The 22,277-nt window shown below is 50.6% G+C and overlaps 11 protein-coding genes across 11 annotated transcripts; 5 read left to right on the top strand and 6 right to left on the bottom strand.

Annotated features, from left to right (window-relative positions):
- Positions 1-462: 462 nt before the first annotated feature.
- BBA_06611 (uncharacterized protein) lies at positions 463-1,680 on the bottom strand (the record flags this gene model as incomplete). Its single annotated transcript, XM_008601708.1, has 1 exon — positions 463-1,680. One exon carries the CDS (start codon positions 1,678-1,680, stop codon positions 463-465), a length of 1,218 nt encoding a protein of 405 aa, XP_008599930.1.
- Positions 1,681-3,738: 2,058 nt separating this feature from the next.
- Positions 3,739-4,455, top strand: BBA_06610 (protein kinase; the record flags this gene model as incomplete). Its single annotated transcript, XM_008601707.1, has 2 exons — positions 3,739-4,020; positions 4,081-4,455. 2 exons carry the CDS (start codon positions 3,739-3,741, stop codon positions 4,453-4,455), a joined length of 657 nt encoding a protein of 218 aa, XP_008599929.1.
- A 100-nt stretch (positions 4,456-4,555) lies between these two features.
- On the bottom strand, positions 4,556-6,313 carry BBA_06609 (myosin-cross-reactive antigen; the record flags this gene model as incomplete). Its single annotated transcript, XM_008601706.1, has 1 exon — positions 4,556-6,313. The coding sequence occupies one exon, from the start codon at positions 6,311-6,313 to the stop codon at positions 4,556-4,558; it is 1,758 nt and encodes a 585-aa protein (XP_008599928.1).
- Positions 6,314-7,579: 1,266 nt separating this feature from the next.
- On the bottom strand, positions 7,580-8,895 carry BBA_06608 (DEAD/DEAH box helicase; the record flags this gene model as incomplete). The annotated part of the gene is made up of 3 exons (XM_008601705.1): positions 7,580-7,641; positions 7,694-8,734; positions 8,787-8,895. 3 exons carry the CDS (start codon positions 8,893-8,895, stop codon positions 7,580-7,582), a joined length of 1,212 nt encoding a protein of 403 aa, XP_008599927.1.
- Positions 8,896-9,162: 267 nt separating this feature from the next.
- BBA_06607 (splicing factor 3a) lies at positions 9,163-10,719 on the top strand (the record flags this gene model as incomplete). The annotated part of the gene is made up of 2 exons (XM_008601704.1): positions 9,163-9,255; positions 9,310-10,719. 2 exons carry the CDS (start codon positions 9,163-9,165, stop codon positions 10,717-10,719), a joined length of 1,503 nt encoding a protein of 500 aa, XP_008599926.1.
- A 298-nt stretch (positions 10,720-11,017) lies between these two features.
- Positions 11,018-11,947, top strand: BBA_06606 (GIY-YIG catalytic domain-containing protein; the record flags this gene model as incomplete). The annotated part of the gene is made up of 1 exon (XM_008601703.1): positions 11,018-11,947. The coding sequence occupies one exon, from the start codon at positions 11,018-11,020 to the stop codon at positions 11,945-11,947; it is 930 nt and encodes a 309-aa protein (XP_008599925.1).
- A 404-nt stretch (positions 11,948-12,351) lies between these two features.
- BBA_06605 (uncharacterized protein) lies at positions 12,352-12,858 on the top strand (the record flags this gene model as incomplete). The annotated part of the gene is made up of 2 exons (XM_008601702.1): positions 12,352-12,551; positions 12,591-12,858. 2 exons carry the CDS (start codon positions 12,352-12,354, stop codon positions 12,856-12,858), a joined length of 468 nt encoding a protein of 155 aa, XP_008599924.1.
- Positions 12,859-13,235: 377 nt separating this feature from the next.
- BBA_06604 (casein kinase 1 epsilon) lies at positions 13,236-14,466 on the bottom strand (the record flags this gene model as incomplete). The annotated part of the gene is made up of 4 exons (XM_008601701.1): positions 13,236-13,571; positions 13,737-14,275; positions 14,335-14,368; positions 14,461-14,466. The coding sequence occupies 4 exons, from the start codon at positions 14,464-14,466 to the stop codon at positions 13,236-13,238; spliced, it is 915 nt and encodes a 304-aa protein (XP_008599923.1).
- A 1,302-nt stretch (positions 14,467-15,768) lies between these two features.
- Positions 15,769-16,873, top strand: BBA_06603 (uncharacterized protein; the record flags this gene model as incomplete). The annotated part of the gene is made up of 3 exons (XM_008601700.1): positions 15,769-16,266; positions 16,316-16,653; positions 16,747-16,873. The coding sequence occupies 3 exons, from the start codon at positions 15,769-15,771 to the stop codon at positions 16,871-16,873; spliced, it is 963 nt and encodes a 320-aa protein (XP_008599922.1).
- Positions 16,874-17,121: 248 nt separating this feature from the next.
- Positions 17,122-19,590, bottom strand: BBA_06602 (abc transporter; the record flags this gene model as incomplete). Its single annotated transcript, XM_008601699.1, has 1 exon — positions 17,122-19,590. The coding sequence occupies one exon, from the start codon at positions 19,588-19,590 to the stop codon at positions 17,122-17,124; it is 2,469 nt and encodes an 822-aa protein (XP_008599921.1).
- Positions 19,591-20,777: 1,187 nt separating this feature from the next.
- BBA_06601 (uncharacterized protein) lies at positions 20,778-22,042 on the bottom strand (the record flags this gene model as incomplete). The annotated part of the gene is made up of 4 exons (XM_008601698.1): positions 20,778-21,397; positions 21,565-21,748; positions 21,820-21,949; positions 22,008-22,042. 4 exons carry the CDS (start codon positions 22,040-22,042, stop codon positions 20,778-20,780), a joined length of 969 nt encoding a protein of 322 aa, XP_008599920.1.
- Between the last annotated feature and the right edge of the window lie 235 nt (positions 22,043-22,277).

Genomic DNA, 22,277 nt, shown 5'->3' with positions numbered 1-22,277 from the left:
CCCTTCCGCAGGGCACCCGCAGGGCACCAGGATGAACACGAATCATTTTACTACTATACTTCTCTGTATTTGACGATCCTCTAGGATCTCAGATCCGAGTGCTTGACCGGTCAAATTCATCGACTTAGTTTACTGCGTATGGTGCTCTATTAAGCAGATGCCGAATAGAGTTCAACTAACATCTGTTTCTGGTCGGAAGAGATGGTGGCAGGTATCCTGCCAGTTTATACATTTTACCAACTTTTGGCTAGATGGTATTATTCTAGATATATAATACAAACCTTCAGTCTTTATTCAGAATTCCAAGCCGAGTAGTGAAGGCATCATTACCAATTTTCCTTTGATGATAATTTTTTGGCGGAGAGCTATAGCGTAACGCAACCACAAGATAACGGCCACATTAAAGTTGTAGAGATTGGCGTAGACAGATAAATCAACTTCCTGATTCCCAGACCTCGAAAGCTAATCCAACTTAAAGACAGCAGCCTTACCTGGCGGCATGGTTCCAGAGCACAACTGCCTCCAGGTTTCTTCTACTCCATTCTGCCCCCCAATCCCCTGTCCCCAGGAAATCTCGAATCTGCCTTTATTAATGCCATCATACCATTTCTTGAATGCTTCATCGCGCTCCTTATACACCGAACCTAGGCCTTGTTGATGTCCAGCCCGCTCAATGATTGTCCCCGTATCCATTGACACTCTGGTAATTCTGCTATTGTCTTCCTCGAGACCAGTTGGGAAATTTCCAACATAAATATGCAGGATAGTGGACTTTGTCAGATTGAGAACTGCGTTGTGGAATTTTGGGACGAATTCACCGCCACTGCCACAGTCCACAATCACTACCTTGGTCGGCTTCAAGGCCGCAATAAATTCCATGTTGGCCGGGCCAATTAGCTCATTGTAATTAACCGATTTGATGGGAAAAGCAGCATCATCAGTCGGAAGAACAGCGGACGAATTTGACACCCTCACCAAAGCCAAGGGGCCGTCTACCCTAGATCTTTGGCGCAAACTCCAATCGAATCCAATGGCCGTCTTGCTAGACGCTGCGAGAACGACCACAACACTGTCGCGCAAAGATGCGTTTTCGATGGGCCACTGCTCTTCGTCCAGCGCTGGACTGCACCACTTTGAAGGTTCGACCGCGAAAGAATAGTGCCCGAGAAGAAAGCCGGCCTGAGACGTAGTCCACATTCCAGTATACCACGCCAACATGTCCTCGTGGGTATCAGTGTCATGTACCAGATATCGATTATACATTGGTTTCATTGTCTGTCGATGTGGACTTGTTTCGCGAAGAAGACCAGGCTCGAGCTCCTCGAGAATTAGATCAACCGGTACCGTAGATGGAGGCCAGATGCCGTAGAGCAAGGAACCTTTTAGGACTTTGTCATTGTTGGACTCTATGACTGAGCCATATCCCCATGCTGGGACGATGCCCCACTGCTCCACGTCGTCGTACGGCGGCGAGGCCAGAGTTGAAGATACTGGATAGGCATCCCACCACCTGTAATGGCTGCTGCCAAGGTGTGCATAACCTATGTTGTTGAGGCTCAAGGTGATGAGTTTCGGCTGCACACGTACAGCGCCTGCGAGAAGAGATGCTGTGCTTGAGGGAGTAGTAACAGAATACTGAGTAAACTCATTTTTGCGCAGTACGAGGGTTTGTGCAGACATGGTGAAAATTGCTTCCGGAAGAATTGCTTCTGCTTGTAACGATATGATGAGCTTAGAATTATGTGATGTTGTGAATGTGTTCAAGAAACCAACAGCTTGCGAAATGCGATAATGTTTATGTACTCCATCTGGGTCTTCTACTTCCGAAGAGGACCGGATATTAAAGTGGTAAGAGTATCGCCGCAGCGCTGGCGTCAAAACACTGGTACTTGGTAGAGGCTAGACAACCGTACGCACTGTGAAGTACTCAGCGTGAATCAATATCTACACCACGTTCTAATTTGTCAGCTTTCTCCAGGATCACGTACCGCAAGCGCCCGCTTATCACTCGTTCAAGCACATTACTCAGCGTGATTTCTCTTCTTCACCAGAGTTCAAGTCTCAACCTTATCCAGGATCATGTACCACAGGCTCCCGATTTCACTCGACAGGCACATGGATAACTTCAATCGCCGAGTTATCGCCTGCGTGTCGGTCCGAGACTGCTGGAAGTGCTATTATGAACATAGGGCCAATCACCCGTGATTATTAGTGGTTCCACGTATTGCTGCACTGCGACATAAAGATGCACCACTGTGCTATTCGGAGCCAGCACTGGGAAGTTGCAAACATTATACAGATAAACTCAAACTATTTTTTATTCAGTGCGTTCCTTGGCTCAACGGTTCCGCAGACACAGATCTCACTAGCTACCAGTATGTTGGGTGCATGTCCACAAGTAAGGTCTTTGCCTCTTACAAGCCCGCAATACTTGGTACACGGATTCTCGTGCGATGGCTTCTTGACTATTTATTGCGCCCGCACGTGGTAGTTCCAGCTACGATGTCGCAATGGGTGATCTCTGCCAGCGTCTGCTTCTGGATAGCTGCACAGGTTTGACTTCTTTCCTCAACTATAGCGGCAGTCAGTACCTAAATAGAGATGGGAAAGCCTAAAAATCTTGGGTGGGGGGGCTGTTCCAGTTGCGGCTAGTTAGTTAATACAGGCAACTCTCCACGCTTAGCTTCACCGCCACGCGGCGACAGCGAGCCAGCAATACGCTTTGCAAACACCAAATAAACAGAGGTATCTTGTAATCGGTCTTAAGACTGATCTTTTGCTAGTGTGCATATAGTCGATGATTGCGAATATGTCTCTCGGGACTTCTACTCTGCCCGACTTTTCATGGCCTGAGGCCATGACCTTTTTCAGGTCATCTGACCAGGATCAAGCGTTTGGCGCTGGTGTCAATCAGAATCATTCATTTTCCTCTTCCCTCATCTCTTCACAGACTTGTCCAAACTCTAGTCTACCTTCGGATATGCCCTTTACTTTTCTACTTTTTGGCACACATTGCAAATATGCTATCGAGAATGTGGCCCTTAAATTGGCTTCGCCGACCATGGAAGCCGCTTTCGTTTGCTAACTCGGGCTTTACTCGGTTACCCGTAACTCAGAGGATTGAAGAAGAAAATCTTCCAGACTATAACGCTGCTCGATACTATCCAACTCGCATAGGAGAGATACTCCAGGACCGTTATCAAGTTGTGGGAAAACTAGGTTATGGGGCAACCTCTACGGCCTGGCTGGCGCGGGACATGCAGTGAGTATCGTCGGTTTGCCATAGTCTTCCTCCCCAGCGCGCAGTTAACGCAAAATAGTCATCGCCGTTATGTTACTCTCAAAATTTACATTAAATCTGCTTCTATAGGGCAATCCATGGAAGACGAGCTACGAATCTACAAACGCATCAGTAATACAGCCACTGCACAATCTGGACGGTCTGCTGTGAGGTTTCTATTAGACACGTTTAAGATCAACGGGCCTGAGGACCAACACCAGTGCCTTGTGCATGAGCCGCTATTTGAGAGCGTTTGGACGTTTCTACACCGCAATCCAGTCCAAAGACTGCCTAAAGTAATGATTGCATTCATTCTTCAGCGGACTTTTTTGGCGTTGGATTACTTGCACACAGAATGTCAGGTGATACATACCGGTAAGCTCGACAGCCTCTCCTTGACACATTAGGAGTTAATTTTTTTTTGTTTTTTTTTTCAAGATATCAAGGCGGATAACATCATGTTCGAATTCTTCGAACAGTCGGTTCTCGTCGACTTCGAGCAAGGGGAACTCCAATCACCTTGTCCCAGGAAAGAGCTAGATGGGAGATGTATTTACATGTCACGGGAACTCAAAATGCCTAAGGATGTGGGAGCTCCTGTGCTTTGCGATTTTGGATCCGCCGTCGATGGCGGGGTAGATCACTTGGAGGATGTGCAACCAAACATATATCGTGCGCCAGAGGTCATCTTGGAGGTGCCCTGGACGTATAGCGTTGACATTTGGAACGTGGGCTGCATGGTAAGCAAGACATCTAACGAGAAACCGGCGATCGACTTGGATCGTTAACATTCTTTGCAGATATGGGACATTTTTGAAGGCGGCTCCCTTTTCACCGGCCAAGATCCAGAACTGAATGTGTACAGAAGTAGGGCTCACCTCGCCGAAATGATCAGCCTTCTTGGCCCTCCACCACCTGATTTCATTGCGCGAGGTCAGCTCAGCCACAAGTTCTTTACTGAAGGCAGGTTTTCTGCCCTAGAAACAAAGTTGAACCCAGTCACGCTCGAGCAAAGAGAGACAACACTCAGCGGTGAGGACAAGGTGGACTTTCTGCGCTTTATGAGAAGAATGCTGCAGTGGGAGCCTGAGAAGCGAAGCTCTGCTAAGAGTCTAGCTCAAGATGACTGGATTGTCCGGCAGCTAAGGCCTCGGCAACACGGGGGAGTTGAATAAACCACGATATAAACTCAACTTGTCATGAGTAATTAACTAATTCCTATCACATTATTCGTTGTGCACTAGGAAAAAAAAAATAATGCTAACAGGTAAAACCTCAGATTAGCTGATACTCATGTAATAGCCGTCCAATCTGAGAACCCTCCAGCTTCTCGATCAAAAGTTTCCGGATTCTGTTAGGCACCCACGTAGCCAACTCCTTTCCATCCCGTAGAGCACACGCGGCATTGAGTAGATGTCTAACATCATAGGTCGACGCAAAGACCTCTGGGACACCTCGATCAACCTGTGCCAGCTGGTATACTGCCTCCATGCCGGTGCGCACAGAATATTCCGTCGTGAAAATGGTATCCCTCGTAGTCTCGGCAAACTGTCCGATAAAGGCAAAGTTCTGCGAACCCGCAGGCACGACGTCTGGACGATCACCTTTTTGGCGTGGCATGAAAAAGGACGTGACATAAGGCATCATGACCGGCACGCACTTGGCAGCCGAAACGGCGAGCGCAGGAATCTCGAGCGGAGGAACACCCAAGTGGTATAACCACTCTTGGGTAATTTCCTCGCCGGTGCAATCTTGCATGGGCTTCTTGACAAAGTCACCGGGCTGCTCCACGAGAAGTCCGTACAGCCAAACGACAATCTGGTCCTTGGGTTGGTTCTTGAAGTGCGGCTGACGATTCACGGTCCAGCTCAGAATCCAGCTCGAGTCGCGTGCAGTAACTATGCCTCCCGTAACCACTTTTCCGCTGAACGGATCTCGTTTGCATATCTTCTGTATATATTCGGGGATGCGTGAATCAAGAGTCGTGACTGTCGCAGACTGCCACTTCGTCTGGGAGATGTCACCGCAGAAAACCTCTGGCCGTCCAAACTCGGCATCTTTGGCAGCAATTCGCCGCCAAAGATCCCAAGCAGGTGCCGGTCCGTCTCGTATGACAGCAGGAGTTTGGCCATCTCCAAGGTCCGAATTCTCAGTCAGTGAGCCAATCGTCATGAACAAGAGGTCGTTCAAGCCGAGGTCCTTGCCACCGTCGCTTCCGCTCTGGGTCCAGTAGATTTTCGTCGCTCTTTTTCCGTCTGAAGTGTTTGCGAAGTCAACGTCGATTACTTCAGTTTCATACTGAAAATTGACTCCGTGCGATTCCAGCCAGCCCCTGAGAGGCAATACGAGAGACTCATATTGGTTGAACTTGGTAAACTTGAGAGTCGAAAAGTCGGGCAAGCCTTGGATGTGGTTCACAAATCTGTGAAGGTACAGCTTCATTTCCAGCGCCGAATGCCACGTCTGAAAGGCAAACATTGTCTGCCAGTAGAGCCAGAAATTGCTCTGGAAAAATTCAGGCCCAAAGACCTCGTCGATTCGTTTGTTCTCGACGTCTTGCCTGGTCATGAGAAACAACCTGACCATTTCTTTCTGAGATTTGTCACTGAGTGTAAAAAGAGTGCCCGTGCCAGCGTCGCGACCCTGTTGTTCAGTAGCTCTTTGCAGTGAAATGTTTGGATCGCGCTTGTTCAACCAGTAGAATTCGTCCAGAACACTTGCACCGTCTTCTTCCAGGGAGGGAACAGAGCGGAAAAGATCCCATAGGCACTCGAAATGAGCCTCCATCTCGCGTCCACCGCGAATAACGAACCCCTTCTCAGGGACCTCAAGTCCGTCCAATGCCCCGCCAGGAAGATGCGCAGCCTCCAGAATGGTAATGTTTTGACCTGGCATTTGGGCATCTCGCACTAGAAAAGCCGCGGTAGAAAGGCCCGCCAAGCCGGAACCTACAATCCAAGCGCGCTTGGTATCGATTCCAGCTGGTTTGAGCGGTCTGGCGAATGCTTCGTAATTGCCACTTGAGTAGTACATTGTGCAAGATTTAGTTGTGTTGTTGAAGAGTTGTGCTGTTGGACTTGGAAGAGGAGTTGGAGTCGGCTTTTAAATACCAGTCGAAATTGATCAGTTGTGCGCAGCTGACGGAGATTTTCTTCTCAAAGGCTTCGTAGGCGTAAACGGTGCTCAGAAACACAATCATACGATGCTTGTTCTACACAGCCTGTAAATTGCACGCCACTCGAGAAAACTCGCCGTGATACGGATCCGATTCTCCACTCTTGCGCCCGGTGGGCCGGAGCCTCTCGCCGGATCCGGCAGTTTCGGGGTCTTCACGAATTCGCCGGGGTGGATGCCTCATTGATATGATCCGACAACAAATAGAGCTACCATTCTTAAGGGAAGAATCAATGGTAGTCAGCTCATTAATGGTCTAAAACTATCTTGAGAGCTCGGCCGGTCGGCTCCGGGCTCCGCTTGCGCCTTTTGTCAGAAAGCCACTCCATGATGGGGCGGTGGCGTAAACAGCGGACATTCAGACAATTAGTGCTCGCTTCTACAAAGCTGTAAAGGCCGTTCTTTACGACCTCTAATCAGAACCTAGGCGATATCACCATCAACATTATCAGCACATCATGGCAGCCACTTGAGTTTGAGTGGTATAAATGGATATATTTGAAGCGTCTTTCAAGCCATCGATAGCTCCTAGAGTCATCGACTATGCAGAATCCGCACCTCTGTTTTCCGACCGTTATAGCAGCGCATGTGGGACATAGTGGTGATAAATTCATCATGTGTCACTGACATATTCATGTATTCATCGACTGGCCACTTTCGCTCTGTTTTGCTTAATCTACAGGTGTTAGTCCCCCAGTTGCAAAATAGCTGACGACTTCATGCTGGGCTGTACATCCAATTGCAGAATGTATTATTCTTCCTCATTCCTTCTCAGAAGTTTCCAGCTATTGTCGGCTTTTTGGCTTGGATCGTGAACGCGGTGGCTCGACTTTGGACAGACAAAGACCCTGGTATGCTCTTTCGGGCCTGTCGGTCGGTCTTGGGTTCAATGCTGAATCAGTTCGTGGTCAAGAAATGTATATTGAGAGTTTCAAATCTGTAAATGCGGTTGTTAGTCTCTGGTCGGTATGCGATTGAATCGAGTGAGACTTGCCTGCGATTACAACTAGCCCATATCCTCCACACGCATGATCGTTTGCCCTCTGTGACGAGGCCGAAGCCGCATATACAAGGAAGCCTTGTGCTAGCTATTTGCTCGTGATTCTGGCGCAAGTTCAGTTGCGCTTAAGCCCCAATCAGATCAGCGACATTCATGGGCATTTCGTCAATCTGAGTCGAGTAGTATACTGTGAATTTCAGTCAGTCTGTATTCATCCTGCAGCTGGCTGCATTACTCACACTCGATGTCGCGAAGAATGCGAACATCATCCGTAGTCACAAAATTGATGGCAACGCCCTTGCGACCGAAGCGACCGCTACGGCCAATACGATGGATGTAGTTCTCGCGGTTGCTAGGCAAATCGTAGTTGATGACCAAGCTCACTTGCTGCACATCGATACCGCGAGCCCAAACATCGGTAGAGATTAGAACACGGCTATTGCCTTGACGGAAGTCTTGCATAATGCTATCGCGCTCCTTCTGGGGCATTTCGCCGTGCATGCTGCTGACTGTAAAGTTGGCCTCGCGCATCTTGTCCGTCAGCCAGTCAACTTTGCGTCGAGTGTTGCAGAAGATGACGGCCTGGGTAATGGTAAGGGTATCGTAAAGATCGCAAAGGGTGTCAAACTTCCAGTCCTCCTTCTCCACAGCGATAAAGTACTGCTTCAAGCCTTCCAGCGTCAGTTCGTCACGCTTGACAAGGATTCGGACGGGGTCGGTCATGAACTTGGTGGTCATATCTAACACGTCATATGGCAGAGTAGCGCTAACAACGACGACCTGAGTTGCAGGAGGGAGGTGGCGGTAGACATCGTAGATTTGCTCTCGGAATCCCTTGTTCAAAAGCTCATCTGCTTCATCAAGTACCAGCATCTTGATATGACGCGTACGCAAATGGCGTCGGCGGATCATGTCGGCGACTCGACCGGGGGTGCCAGACACAATGTGCTGACCGTAGTCAAGCTTGCGAATATCCTCCCCGACGTTGGTACCGCCGATGCAGGCGTGGCACTGTACGTTCAAGTAGTCACCCAGCGCCATGACAACGGACTGGATTTGTGTCGCAAGTTCTCTCGTAGGTGACAGGACTAGAGCTTGTGACTCGCGAACAGCAGTGTCGATGACTTGCAGCATGCTAATAGAGAAAGTCGCGGTTTTACCAGTACCAGACTGGGCTTGTGCAATGGTGTCGCGGCCCTTGCAAACTTGAACGATGGCGCGTGATTGAACAGCCGAGGGCGATTCGTAACCGTAGGCATAGATGCCACGAAGGAGATTTTCTGCAGCATTCGGTCAGCGGTAGTGTTTGCGAGATGTCACTGCCATACACACCCTTCAGAGACATGGACTCGAAAGTAGGATGGACGGTGACCTCCTTGGAAGTCGAGAACTCCATCTTATCTTCCGCATTGCGGTCAATTCCACCTGAGCCGTCAGCCATAATTGCAATAGTGTAATTAGAAGATTATGAAGTGATAAAATTGAGGTGATGATCGTCACAGAAAGTGACACCAGTCGCTATATTTTTTTGCGGGTCGGAAATACTTCGGCCGCCTAGCTTCGCCGCCAACTTTGTCGCAAACCTTCAGCGCGTCAATCTCCTATATTCACGTCAATTTTGACGACATACTTCGAGTACCATAGGCTGTCGCGAGAGTTGATCAAGGCTGAGTATACGACACTCGGAAGAGCCTTCCACGCCGTCAAAATGCTCGTTCTGGAGGAACAGCGGTACATTCAAGAGGACCTCGAGCGCCTGGAGCAAGCGATTGCAGACCGTGTACGCGACGAACCGAAGCACGTAAGTATAAAGTGTGCAACATATTGTCATCGCAGATTTTAATTGGTATATTAGATTCGCGATCGATTGAACAGAGATCACGAAGTTGCGCAGCTCCTCGATCAGATCCAATCGCAGTCGAAGGCTCTGCTAGCCATTTACAAGGACGAAACTGGCAGCCGTGCGCAAGAAATCCAGCAAATCGGCACCGGTGATCCCTTTGCAGAATTTTACAAAGAAGCTGAAAATATAAGAGCTCATCATGCGCGATATCCCAACGAACAAGCAGAAAATTCGGAGCAGCGATACCGTTCTCGGCGGCCGGACGAGACTGATATGCCCTCCATCGTCGACACTATTTTCAGTGGCGAAGAGGCGTACGGCCGATTCTTTGACCTAAATTCCGCATATGATGCTTATCTCAATCTTCCCAACGTCAAGCGATCCAACTATCTACAATATCTTGAGATCTTTGATCACTTTACACCTGGACAAGGAGGCCTGAAGAGAGCCGACAAAATGACAGATCAGTATTTTAGCTATGTTGGTGGTCTGGCAGACTACTTGGAAAGCTTTCTGCGTCGTACACGGCCTCTCGAAGATGTGGACAAGATATTGTCCTCTTTTGATGACGATTTCGATGCCCAGTGGCAGAAGGATGAGGTGGATGGGTGGCAAAATACTGCGCCTGCGAACGGCAGCGCCAATAACCTCAGCAGTCCCGATGCCGTTTGGTGCGAAGACTGCGAAAAGGAGTTCAAGAACGAAAACGTATACAAAAACCATTTGACGGGCAGAAAGCATATCAAGGCTGCTGAGCAAAGGAAAGCCAGGCAGAATGAGTCTGCTCACAACTCTACTGGCGGAGCCGTAGTCTCAGCTACGCGACTCAAGGAACGTGCTATTGCTCAACGTGAGTACCGCGTGAAACGTCTCGCAAGTGCTATGAGTACGGAGCGCAGCGACACCAGGGTCAACGTGGAGCGCAAGCAGGGCATGACGGAGCGCGAGCGGCAGCAAGAACTGGAAAATCTTTTCCACTCTACCGAAGAACAGCGGCAGCCTACTGGAGACGGCGAGGACGAAGATGATGACGACGACGACAAGATCTATAACCCTCTGAAGTTGCCGCCAGGCTGGGATGGCAAGCCTATCCCCTACTGGTTGTATCGTCTGCATGGCCTTGGCGTCGAGCTGGAGTGCGAGATTTGCGGCAACTACGTATACATGGGAAGGCGCTCATTCGACAAGCATTTTAATGAGGCTCGCCACCTGTACGGCCTCAAGTGTCTCGGCATCACTAACACAACCCTATTCAGAGACATCACCAAGATTGACGAAGCACTGAAGCTGTGGGAGAAGATTCAAAGGACAGAGAAGAAGGCCAAAGTTGACGAGGGTAGTGTCGTGCAGATGGAGGATGGAGAGGGCAATGTCATGCCCGAGAAGGTGTATTATGATTTGCAGAAGCAAGGTTTGCTGTAAAATTTGGTAATTATAGACACCATATATAGTGGTTGGGGCCAGGAGTCATAGCGGCGTCAAGGGGCATTGCCAATGATTAATTTCGTTACAATAATATGCATTCGTCCTACATCACGATTGACATGTCTATAAGGTAGGCATTGAATGGCAACCGCTCATGTTGCATTGTAGCCTTAAATTTTGGCCGTAGCGGCCTGGCCTAGTCGCGTAAGGAGCTCTCCACCCCAATTCACACCTCTTGTTTTCTGACTTCCACATAAAGTCAACAAACACACGTGCAAATGATTCAACGATAACAATGACAAGCTTGCATAAGCCACTTCCGGCACTATACACAGTCTACGTCTTGCGATCGACGGTCCGCCATGCCTCGCTCTACATTGGCTCGACGCCGAACCCGCCGCGACGACTAAAGCAGCACAATGGCGAGACAAAGGGCGGCGCCGCGCGTACCGCCCGCGACAAGTTACGGCCGTGGGAAATGGTTGCGCTCGTCTCCGGCTTCCCGAGCTCTATTGCCGCGCTCAAGTTCGAATGGGCGCTCGCGAACCCGCACCTGTCGCTGCATATCCCTGCCGACGAGCGCCTGGCCGTCTCGACGCAGACCAAGCGCAACGGGCGCCCGCGCCGCCCGGCACTGAGCATGCGCTCCGTCATGTCCAACATTCACCTGCTGACAGGCGTGGCCAGCTTCGTGCGGTGGCCTCTGACGCTGCACTTCTTCGCCGAGGAGGCGCACAAGGCGTGGAAGACGTGGCTGAAAAAGGCCGAGAACCCAGCTAGACCCGGCCTGCGCGTGCTGACCGACTTTGTGGACGACACGGCGGGTATCCTGGGCCCGCACGACGACCAGGCGGGCATCCAGGCGCTGCCGCTCGATTACGCGCCCGTCAAAGACTACGTGCAAAAGGCGCAAGACGTGGTGATGTTTGAAAAGGAGGGCCGCTGCGTGCACTGCGACGAGGAGATGGCATCAGGGCAAGGACTGCATGCCATGTGCCCAAATGGGGACTGCGTAGCCATGGGGCATCTGGATTGCTGGAGCAAGCACGCGCTTGCTGGCGAGGGCGACCCGGAGGCCATCCTCCCGCAGACGTGCTTTTGTCCGTCGTGTGGCGGCGAGGTGCGCTGGGGAGAAATGATGAAAGAACTGACTCTGCGAGTGCGAGGTCAAAGCGAAATCGACAAGCTACTCAAGGTCAAGAAGCGAGGAAGAAAGGCGACGTGACATCGACACATCGCAGGATGGGACTACGTGAATGATGCGTAGCAGCCGCTCCCCTCTTTCAAAATCTGGCATGTTTCGTCTGAACAATACTTTCTCAACGATAGCATCGATTTCTGGTCTCCTGGTCTCCGCCAGAACCGAGTGTGGTTATGTGACAAAGAGAGAATTCTTTGGATCACCAGCAATTCAAGAAAGGAAGACAATGACTTTTCTTGGAAGCAAGAAGCAAATCAGCCAAATGGCGAGAATCAACTCGGGGATCAAAGGACCGACTCAGTCAGAAAAGGCCTTTGTCGTGTGGCTCTCCTGCAAGCTGGAAATATCTATGTATCGAGTCACCATCTGCTATGAATTGAACTGGGCTCAATTTGGCCCCATACTGTCGATTTTTTTTTTTTTCCACGATGAGCGTCGAATCTGTTGAGGTAAAGGACCGCAACACTCGGCGGAAACTCTTGCGCAAGTACGATGGAGGCCTGAACAGGCGCCTTCAATACAGGGAGGGATCACTGATTCACACTCACTACCTCATATACAAGCAGACCGACAAGGACTTCGACACGGCAACCAAGGCCTACAGGACGGCAGCGCTCGAGCTGGCGGAGTCGTAGAACGGCTCCCAGTACAGTTCCGACAGCCACAGAATCCTCACGAAGATCGCGCACGCAGCCGTCACCGCCGCCATTTTAGCCGCGAACCTGCGCAAGCAGTTCAACGAGGCGTGCGGCGACGTGTTGACGATGAAGCGCCAGCTCCACGGGCACATCAAGCGCGAAAAGGCCCTCCGCGGCAGGGCGCAGCGGTACCTCAGCCTGCATCGGCAACACGCAGCCGCAAGCGATGAAACATTGCGCAAGACTCTTCGGGGCGAGGCTCATCCGAGGGTTGCGATTTACCCTATGCAGGTCTAGATTTCATGAGAATAGATTTCTTGCACCCATCAAGCATGATTAGTTTCCGATCGAGAAATACCGATTTATTTCGTGATGATGCGCTACGACCTACACGCTGTGCTACTCTTGCATATGTGTACCCATGGTCTTATTTCCTGCGCCCCTTCTGCCGGCCAAAAGTTGATGACGAAGTCTGCGCCCTGTTCCGAGAAGCGAGCCGATGTGGCACGGCTCTGACGAAAGCTGAATCTATGATGATCGACACTAAAGAGATCGCCACTAAAGAGAAATCTTGAAAATCGGCCAGCAGAGAGTCAGCTGATACCGGGCCAAACGGGTTGATAATGAGGTCGAGATGAGCCAGGGCCCGTCCAAGATTGCGAGAGTGTCAATGGTCACAGTTGCATTTCGATGGAACCTCCTGCAGAGGCCAATTCATGTGGCGTCAAAGATATCGTGATTTGCTTCTCTACCAGCTCGGACTGCTTCTTGGGCGTGGATTTGATGCCATGCACCTCGTTGAACCACTTTGAGGTCCAATCGTAGATATTGTCGTACTGATAACCACGATTGCGGGAAGCGCAGCAAAAGAGCTCGCGAAGATGATCATAATCTGGCTTTTGCCCATGCTCTAGCGAACGGATGTGTCGGAAATACTCGAAGAATTCTTTTGGCAGGCCCTTGCACATCTTTCGGACAGATGGGCGTTGTAGTTTGCATCTCCGTGGCAACTGTAATACATCGCAGTTGTTGTTTTACAGTTGATGATCCAGTTGAGTTTCCCCCCATAGAATTCTAGAAGAACATAGCCAAGGGACTCTAGGTCATCGGCCCAGGACCATTCTGTATGGGATGTCAATGTCGGTCTGGTCAGCTTCAGGGGGGGGGGAGAATACGCAACCTTTTCCATCGATGATGTTCGGACTGGCGTACAAATCGGTAGAGAAAAATCCTTTCCCATGCCTGGACTTCCATTCCTCATCATGGCCAAATTTTCTGGCTGATCCAAAGTCAAGAAAATAAAGCAAGTTGCCGTGTTCGCCCTGTCCCATGGCCATGTTGGCTGGCTTGATGTCGCCATGCAGATACCCTTTGCTGTGGATAAACTCCAGTCGCTCGATCGCTTGGTCGGCAATGAGGAGTGTCGTCTTGAAAGAGAAGACTCTGAACTGGTCGAGTAGAGCATAAAGTGTCGGACCCAGCAGTTCCTGCGCAATGACGTGGTATTCACATTCGTCGCCGGACCAGTATATCGTGGGAATACCCTTGTTCCCGTTGATATCGTCGAGGACATTCCCGTTGATATCGTCGAGGACAATCCCGTTGATATCGGCGAGGACACGGGCCTCATGGATGGGGAACTTGAGCTCGTTCTTGTCCTTGAAATGATAAAGTTTCAGCGCGACCTCCCGGCTGCCATTCTGGAGGTCCGTACCTGAGTCGTGGCGTCAGTGAGGGAGGGCGCAAGAGGAAAAGTGCTCGGGGCCATCATACCAAGATAAACAAAGCTGAAACCGCCCTCAGCTATCTTGAATTCAAGGTTATATCTGTTGTTTATTACAAACTAGAAGTGAAATTCTTTGTTAGTAAGCTATCAGCGATTAGTCTAGTGAGCCATACCCTCATGTTTCCATCACCAACAAGTCTGACTGCTATCGCCGCTTGGTTGTTGATACAGTAGTAGCTAGGACTCAAAAAGAAGGAAGGAGGAAGCGAAGAGCATCGAGGCGGAATCCGTCCCTCTTTTTTTTTTTTTTAATTAAATTTCTCCTGTTTGCTTCTCGTAGATTCTGCTCATCGTTGACGTGCCGTGACAGCTGGCACGGCCTGTCTGGCCTCTTGCCGCCTATGGGTGCCACCATTTGAAAGAACATGGTACTGTGTGAGACATTACAAGTCGTGTGACGTGTGAATCATTGACGAAACTCGTCAGCATAATAGTTGATGTTTGCGCCACTTGGTGCTCTGAGCGCTTACATCATGATCCAGGTTGACAGTACCAAAAGGCAAAGCTATCTACTGGAAATGATCCCTAACAAGATAGGACTGAAGAACTGCTTTTGGAGATTACGGACCTTTTGCTTGGGATTAAATTCAATTTCGTTTCAAGTCTCTTTTTTCGGGAGGATCTTGATGAATCAAGACCTTTGCATGGTGCCCAAATATAGACGCTCGACACACAACGGATGACTCATACCAAAATAGAATACGGGATACGCCAAGAGAAACGGCAGGCAGCGACATCCTATTCTGCAGGTTGTGTCATCTGGGCCCTGAAATACTTCATGTCACACAACCAGCCTGCCAGTGTCGCTCTCAACGTTACAGCGGCGCCAAAGCATCTTGCACCACGCTGTCCAGCTGAAAGAGAAAGGCGGATATATCATTACTTGTGCAAAAGTTCAACTTCTCAATCTTGATTTCTCTCAGAAAGAGCCGATCAGCTGGCGAGATCAAGCTGAACGTAACTGGGAACCAAGTATACATCACTTGAACCTTCATCGTCCAGCTTGGCTTGCTGTTGTTTCTCTTTGCCACCATGTACAAACAAGACTTCGGTGAAGCGTTTTTTGCTAGACTGCCAAAGGTTTACATGACGGAAAAAGCGTTGGAACATTTTAATCGGCAGAACGAGCTCAAGGGTGCTGCTCGGCTCGTTATTGCGTAAGATGGACCACTCAGTAAGGTCAAGCACGAGTTTGCGAGCAATGGCGGCCCTAGACTGCATTGGGTGCAGGGCGTGAGTTGAGTTTCATACAGAATGATGAGATTCATGTGCTTTTGTGTCTCGGCCTGCGGATGAGCTGATGGATCCCCTCCTCTGCTAACACAACCTCTCTGCAACAGGAGTCCGATTCAATAGGCCTGCCATCTCCAAGAAGCTTGACAGCAACGCGGCGTGAACTGTTTTCGGGCGAAGAACACAAGATGGTGGCAAGATCCGGCGACAGGGATTCGACGGCATACGATGCCAACTTCGAGCTCTGCCTCCAGCAGCAGGGCATCTTCAGGGAGTCTACTCGGTTTCCTGACGGAACACAAATCCCTGAACCAAGAAACTTGCCAGAAATCAACAAGATACTTTTCGAAAGACGAAATGATTTGCAACCGCCCAGGTTAGATGAAGCAGACTTCACTTCGTTTGCGAATAACCACGAGTTCTCGCCCCGCCCCGAACCGATGCGGGCCATTATACCTACCATCATCGGCCCTGAAACCTACGAACAAGTCTCCAAGATACGATTTCATATAGAGCCCATAGGAGACATTCCCTTTATTCACTCGGCTCCAGACATTTTTGATTGCGCTCGGCGTTACGATCTACACAGGGACATTTACCGTGGTTTGTACCGCCGAGTCATTCCAGCGCGCGCGCGCGATGGAAACCCCGATCCAGCAGTGCCGAACTGGTTTGTCGAGGCCAGAGTTTGGGCTTCGAATACGGAGGAATGCAAAAGACGAATTTGCTTCGTAGGCGCGTACGGTGCCCGCGCTATGCACGCTCTCCAGATTTTATGGCAGAAGAGCAGAGGAAAAAGTCTACGACGGCAACGCATATACCTTTAGTGTCGTCTACGTGCGCGAGTCCCGCTGTCTGGAGGTATTTGCCCATCACATGGCGAGGGCTGGCAATGGGCAGGAGCAATACTTTATGACCAAGCTTTACGAATTCAACATGGTTGACAAGGACTCGTTCCAAAAAGGCATCATGGCCGTTAGGAATGTAAGAGATTTGGCCAGAAAGTATCGAGGAGAGGTTATCGAATTTGCCAATGACCGCGCCGTCAAGCTACGAAGCGAGATTGATGCTAGGTATGCAGGTAGGGTACCGTCGAGCAAAGGAGAAGCGTCTAGCTGTCCAGAGGCGGCAGTGCAACGTTTGGGGGCAATGTTGAAGCGGACCAGGCTAGATGATGCGGTTGAGAAGGATAAAGAGGCACCTAATGCAAAGAGAAGAAATGCAAAGAGAAGACATGCAAATGATGGTGAGCAGGACTTGGTACTGGATCCCGAGGAAATGGACTGCGAATAAGCCATACTTGCTGTCAAGAGTCTGGTTCTTGTTGCTTGCGCCGCAGCCTAGGCTCTGCTTTCTACTTGGGCATATCAAATTTTGTTAGTCGACTAGTCAACTCTTTTCACAATTCTCAATATTCTTTTGCTTGACAGTCAGTTTTAGCGATAGGCTAAACTCTAAACAGCCTGTATGTATATACTGCATCCATCTAGAAATTGTCTCAGGAATCACGAGTAAAGATTTAATATTCCCCTTTTACGAAGCTACTCGTCCGCTTCCGTCTCTGGCGTCTCAGCCTCCAGCATGCCGCCTCTCTGGTTCTCCCAGAGCGAATAATACTTTCCTCCCAGACGCAGCAGCTCCTGATGCGTGCCACTTTCCACAATCTGCCCTGCATCGAGCACAAGGATCTGGTCTGCGCGCACGACAGTCGACAGCCGATGCGCAACCACAAACGTCGTGCGCTTCTCGCTCACTCTTCCGAGCCCCAGCTGAATCGACACTTCCGTATTGGTGTCAACAGCACTCGTAGCCTCATCCAGGATCAGGATCGGCGGATCTTTGAGGAAGACGCGCGCAATGGCGATGCGCTGCAGCTCACCGCCCGACAGCCGCGTGCCAGACTCGCCGACCTTGGTGGCGTAGCCGTCGGGGAAAGACAGAATGTGCTCGTGGATGGCGGCGGCACGACACGCATCGTGAATCTGCTCGTCGGTGGCTGAAAGACGCGCATAACGGAGATTCTCCATGATGGTGGCGTTGAACAGCAGCGGATCCTGGGGCACGAGGCCAATGACGTCGCGCAGGGAGCCCTGCGTTACGGAGCGAATGTCAGTTCCGTCGATGGTGATGCGCCCACCCGTGATATCGTAGTAGCGCATCAACAGCTTAGTAATGGTCGACTTGCCGGCACCCGTGGCACCGACCAGCGCAATCGTCTCACCGGGCGCTGCAGAAATGTTGACGTCGTGAAGGGCTCCCTTTCGCGCGTCGTAGGCAAAATCAACATGCTCGAATCTGACCTCGCCTTTGACGGGGCCCAACGGCACGGCGTCGGGATCGTCTGTGATTTTCGGCTCCGTCTTGAGGAGCGCGAGCAGGCGCTCGGCGTCAATCAGGTCCTTCATGAGGTAGCGGTAGTCTTGAGAGAGGTACTTGAGCGGCCACAGGAGCATTTCCCAGTACTGCACTAAAAAGACAAAGTCACCTGGCGAAGCACGACCGGCGTATATCTCACGGGCGAGGATGAGAGCAAGGCAGAAGAATGTAGTGGGCATGATGACGCCAAGAATGGCTTCAATATAAGCGTCGCGGACGCCCCAATTGAACTTTGCGCGGTTGTTGGCGCCGACGGCGTCACCGTAGCGGCGTCTCTCATGGGAAAACATGTTGAAAGCCGATACAGTTCGCCAGCCCTGGACAGCTTGGTGCATGATGCGAGTCTGCCGGCGCTCTGCTTTTGTGACACGCCGGCGATTGTCGATATTCCAGCTCGAGGTCACAATTTCGACAGTCAGAAAGAGAACGGCGGCGGTGACCATGGTGACGGCAACAGCAGCGTTAAACTTGGCGTAGAGAACAACAAAGGCGGTGCCGGTATCGAGGACAGTGGGCATCATCTCGAGAATGGCCGTGTCGAGGATATTGGTGAGCGCCTCGCCCTGTTCGACGGCCTTCATGACCTCGGCAGAGTCTTGGCTGTCGTGAAAGTTCATCTCGAGGCTCATGACATGGCTAAAGGCCAAGTTGGACAATTTCTTGAAAGAAAACTGCTGCACAGGTATTTTTGTCAACTTTTCGACAAAGCCAATACCACAGTCGCCATCGAGCAGAGTGAGCAGGTAGTACACTAGCAGCGCCTTGATAGGCAACGTGCCCGAAACGAGCTCGTCAGCCACTCTGCCCAGCTGCTGTGGGACAATGATGGTAAGCGCTCTCCCTGTGAGGACTGCGAGTATGCAGATGACCAGGCAGGCCTGGACCTTGACGTCGTTGCGGGGAATGAGGCTCGGCAGGAACACTTTGAAGTTGCCGAGGTACTCGATCCAGCTTCCGCTCTTGCGAAGTCGACTAGCTGCAGAGTCGAAATCGTCCTCGGAGTCATCGCTGGCGACGGATGCGGTATCGCTGTCCCTGTCACTTTGAACCTTGGCCGGGGAATCAGCACCAAGGGTGTGCGAGTCAAAGGAGCTGTGAGAAGACCTTGCAGAAGCACTGTCTGCAAGCAAAGGCTGCGCCTCGTCGTCCAGTTTCTGTTCAGGTCTCGATGTCTTGCGCAGCCATCTCGCACTATCCACAAGGAGCAGTAATGTAATGACGAGACGCACAACCTGTGGTATGTAAATGCGAGTCGCTGTCCCAGAGACAACCTCAATCACTAATACCGGCCCACCGAGCACAATGGCAAGAAGCGATAGGGAAAATAAGTCGACAACCAGCAATCTCTTCCGCAAGCACATCAAAATCCAAGCCGCAAATGTATAAACCAGGCTGAGAGTATGTTCAGTGGACGCCACAGGCACTGGCGTTTGAGTGCTCAATAGTACGGCCTCGGCGCCGAGCGTTGCTAGCAAGGCGCCGACTGCGACTAGGCGCACAATACTCCGCGATACTGTGTTGAAGGAGGCATTATCCTGTGCGTAATGTGCGACGAAGCTGAAGAAGGTGTAGGTAAGCGCAGTGAGTGTCAGAGCCACATAGAGGCCCTGCGCGACTTTGGCGAGCGCCACCATTGTAAAGAACGCGCTCCTACGCGCAGCAAATTGTCGGCTAACGACGCGATTTATTTGCTTTTTCTGCACTGATGCGGCGCGAGAGTTGGCGTGAAACGAAGAATAGGAGAAGAAGGGGTTTTAATAAAGCATCAGTTCATAGCGAAGCACTCTAACGGGCTGTTGAGCCCTTGGGCGAGCCCTTTTTTTTTATCAAAAGTTTCGCAAAGGAGGCTGTGCAGCTCGTCGTTCGCCAGATGACTCAGAGTTGTTGCTGACAAGGCCAGACAGAGTGGCGATGCCTTGAGGCCCTGTTGATGAGTCAGGACGAAGATCTTGCCCACTCATTTGTGTAGATGAGTGACGTGTAAAACAGGAGTAAATTCTCCGGTTAACATATTCGATGAAACTTGGTTGCGTCTTGACGGAAAGGAATATAAATCGCCAAGCTGTTAAGGATGTCAGCGGGGCGATTTTAAACGGCAAGTTCGGTAACGCCACGCCATCGCCAGTCTGTGGCTGCAGCAACTCTCATTATGAGTATGTGTTAGCGTCATCTGAGAATCGAAGCGGCTTGCAATTGGACGGATGCATGTAGCTCCAAAGGCTGTACTTCATCCTGCGGCCTAAAGATACGGAGGAATGTTAGCTCCGCCCTTCCCTATCAAAGCTTTACACAAGCCAGTCGTTGAGAGCAGAGCGCCATCTTGTCCTTGCATAAGGAAAGCAAATAATTTTCACTCGTTCGCTGTGCAGAGTCATCCTGTTCTGCCGCAGGTTTGGTGTCTCAGAAAAACACGTACAGTCAGACGGGGGCAAAGGACGCGAAGCGCGATACATACTACATTTGGCGACGAGTCACAAGAAACAATATGTTCATGCTGGCGGATGAGAAACATGATTGCGCTTCACGTCTTGACATCAGACGAAGAAAGAATTCCTGCATACTCAGCAGCTAATAAAGGTGGTAAATGCGCACAGCCCTATGAGCCCGCTGTCTCTTTAGCGCGCTACAGTATCATGATGACGAGTTACGTAAGTTTGGCCTGGTTCTTGATATTTGCATTTCCTCTTGCGTATGGCTCAAGACTTCTTTTGGGCTCGCTTCTTGTACAATTCTTCCAGGGACATGACCAATTTTTTCCCGCGCCAAAATCATCTTGAACTAATTGTCGCAACGCGCCCTCGCCTCACGTCAGCTCCTCCGCTCAGGTGCCCATTTCCACTGGCGCTTGATTGAGATGACGAGCATGGGCGATTGGCTGGCCACTGAAGCCATAATCGCGTGGAATGTCGTTGTGCGGAGCAAATGATGCTACGCCATGAGATTTGTAGTACAACTCAGCACCAGGAGCTGGCGGAGAGCAGTATGATGGCGGATAGAGATTGTTGTCGCCGCTCGAAGCCGATACCTTTTGCGCCTCTTTGTTCTTGCGCATCCTGTACCGCACAAAGAATGCCGCGGCGCCGATAATGGCAAGAGCACCGCCCACCGCCCCTACCGCAATGCTAGTCTTGGCACCCGTTGAGATGCCTTTACTATTTGACGGGGTTGGAGTTGGAGTTGGAGTTTCCTGGCTGGTGGCTGTAGTTTGCTGGTCGGTGGCTGTAGGGGTGGGAGTTGCACCGGCCGAGGACGAGGATGTCGAGGGAGAAGCTTTCAAAATGATAAAGTAACCAGATACCATGTGATTCGCCTTTTCAGGATGACCCTGGTTCGAGTAGTCGCCCTGAAAGAGCCAGAAAAAGAATTTGTTGGAATAATCGAGGTCAAACCCGTACAGCTGTACAACCCAGTCGAAACTTTTCGATCCGCCGTCTGTTGTCACTATTTCCAAAAAAAAAAAATCGGGTTAGCTTGTAAAAGTATCAATCTCGCACTCATCTCTGCCTTGTTTGAATCCTCTTTTCAAGTATTCTCGACCTCGCAGTCGCGTTTGCACTTCTGAAATGAAGAGAAAATCAATGCAGAGAGACTGAGGACGACCGACGAACCATATAGGGCTGGGCCAAGTATGGCTCCTCCGCCTTGAGGCAGCTGCTGCCATAACGCAATGGTGTAATTTTTATAATCTATACCGCGATACGTGACACGGATAGGCTGTCCGAGGATCAAGATTTCATTCTGCGTTCCTGGGTTTGTAAACTCGCACGATATGGGCGGTGCAAGGAAAATTAGCTGCAAGACAAATAGCATAAAGGCTACCATGTTTCTTGAAACTGTGCCCGAATTCAAGGACAGATTTCTACCCTGAAGCATGAAGCTAGCTCAATGCCATGCTTGGGCTTCAAAGTTTCTGTAGTGTGAGCGGCTGAGGATGAATTGAGGCCAGACAATAGTCGAGTGAAGAGACGTGAGCAGATGAGCGGGCGAGCAGCTCTACAAAGTCTCAAGTCCAAATTCTTATCATTTATTATTTACAACTACTGAGAATTACGAGACGCCACAAGCCTCTTGCTGTACTGAAGCCATCGTGGCAAGGCTGCTGGGTTCAACATGGGTACATGCAGGACGGGGCGTAGTTCATTGTCCCTCATCATTTGGCATACCCAATCAGGCATTGTATTCTGGAGGTTCGTACACCGCCTGCAGTCGAGAACCGGTGCAAGATTCCGCTTCGCTCTCTCCTGGAACGGCGGGCGATTATTTCCGTAAAACCTTGATGGCCTTTCTGTTGGCTTTGCCAGGCCTTGCAACCGCGCGCTTG

The sequence above is a fragment of the Beauveria bassiana genome (genome assembly GCF_000280675.1).
Source record: "Beauveria bassiana ARSEF 2860 unplaced genomic scaffold BBA_S00019, whole genome shotgun sequence".
In the NCBI taxonomy this organism is placed as follows: domain Eukaryota; kingdom Fungi; phylum Ascomycota; class Sordariomycetes; order Hypocreales; family Cordycipitaceae; genus Beauveria; species Beauveria bassiana.
Note: the sequence above shows the minus strand (reverse complement) of the source record. Positions and strands in the feature narration are given on the sequence as shown.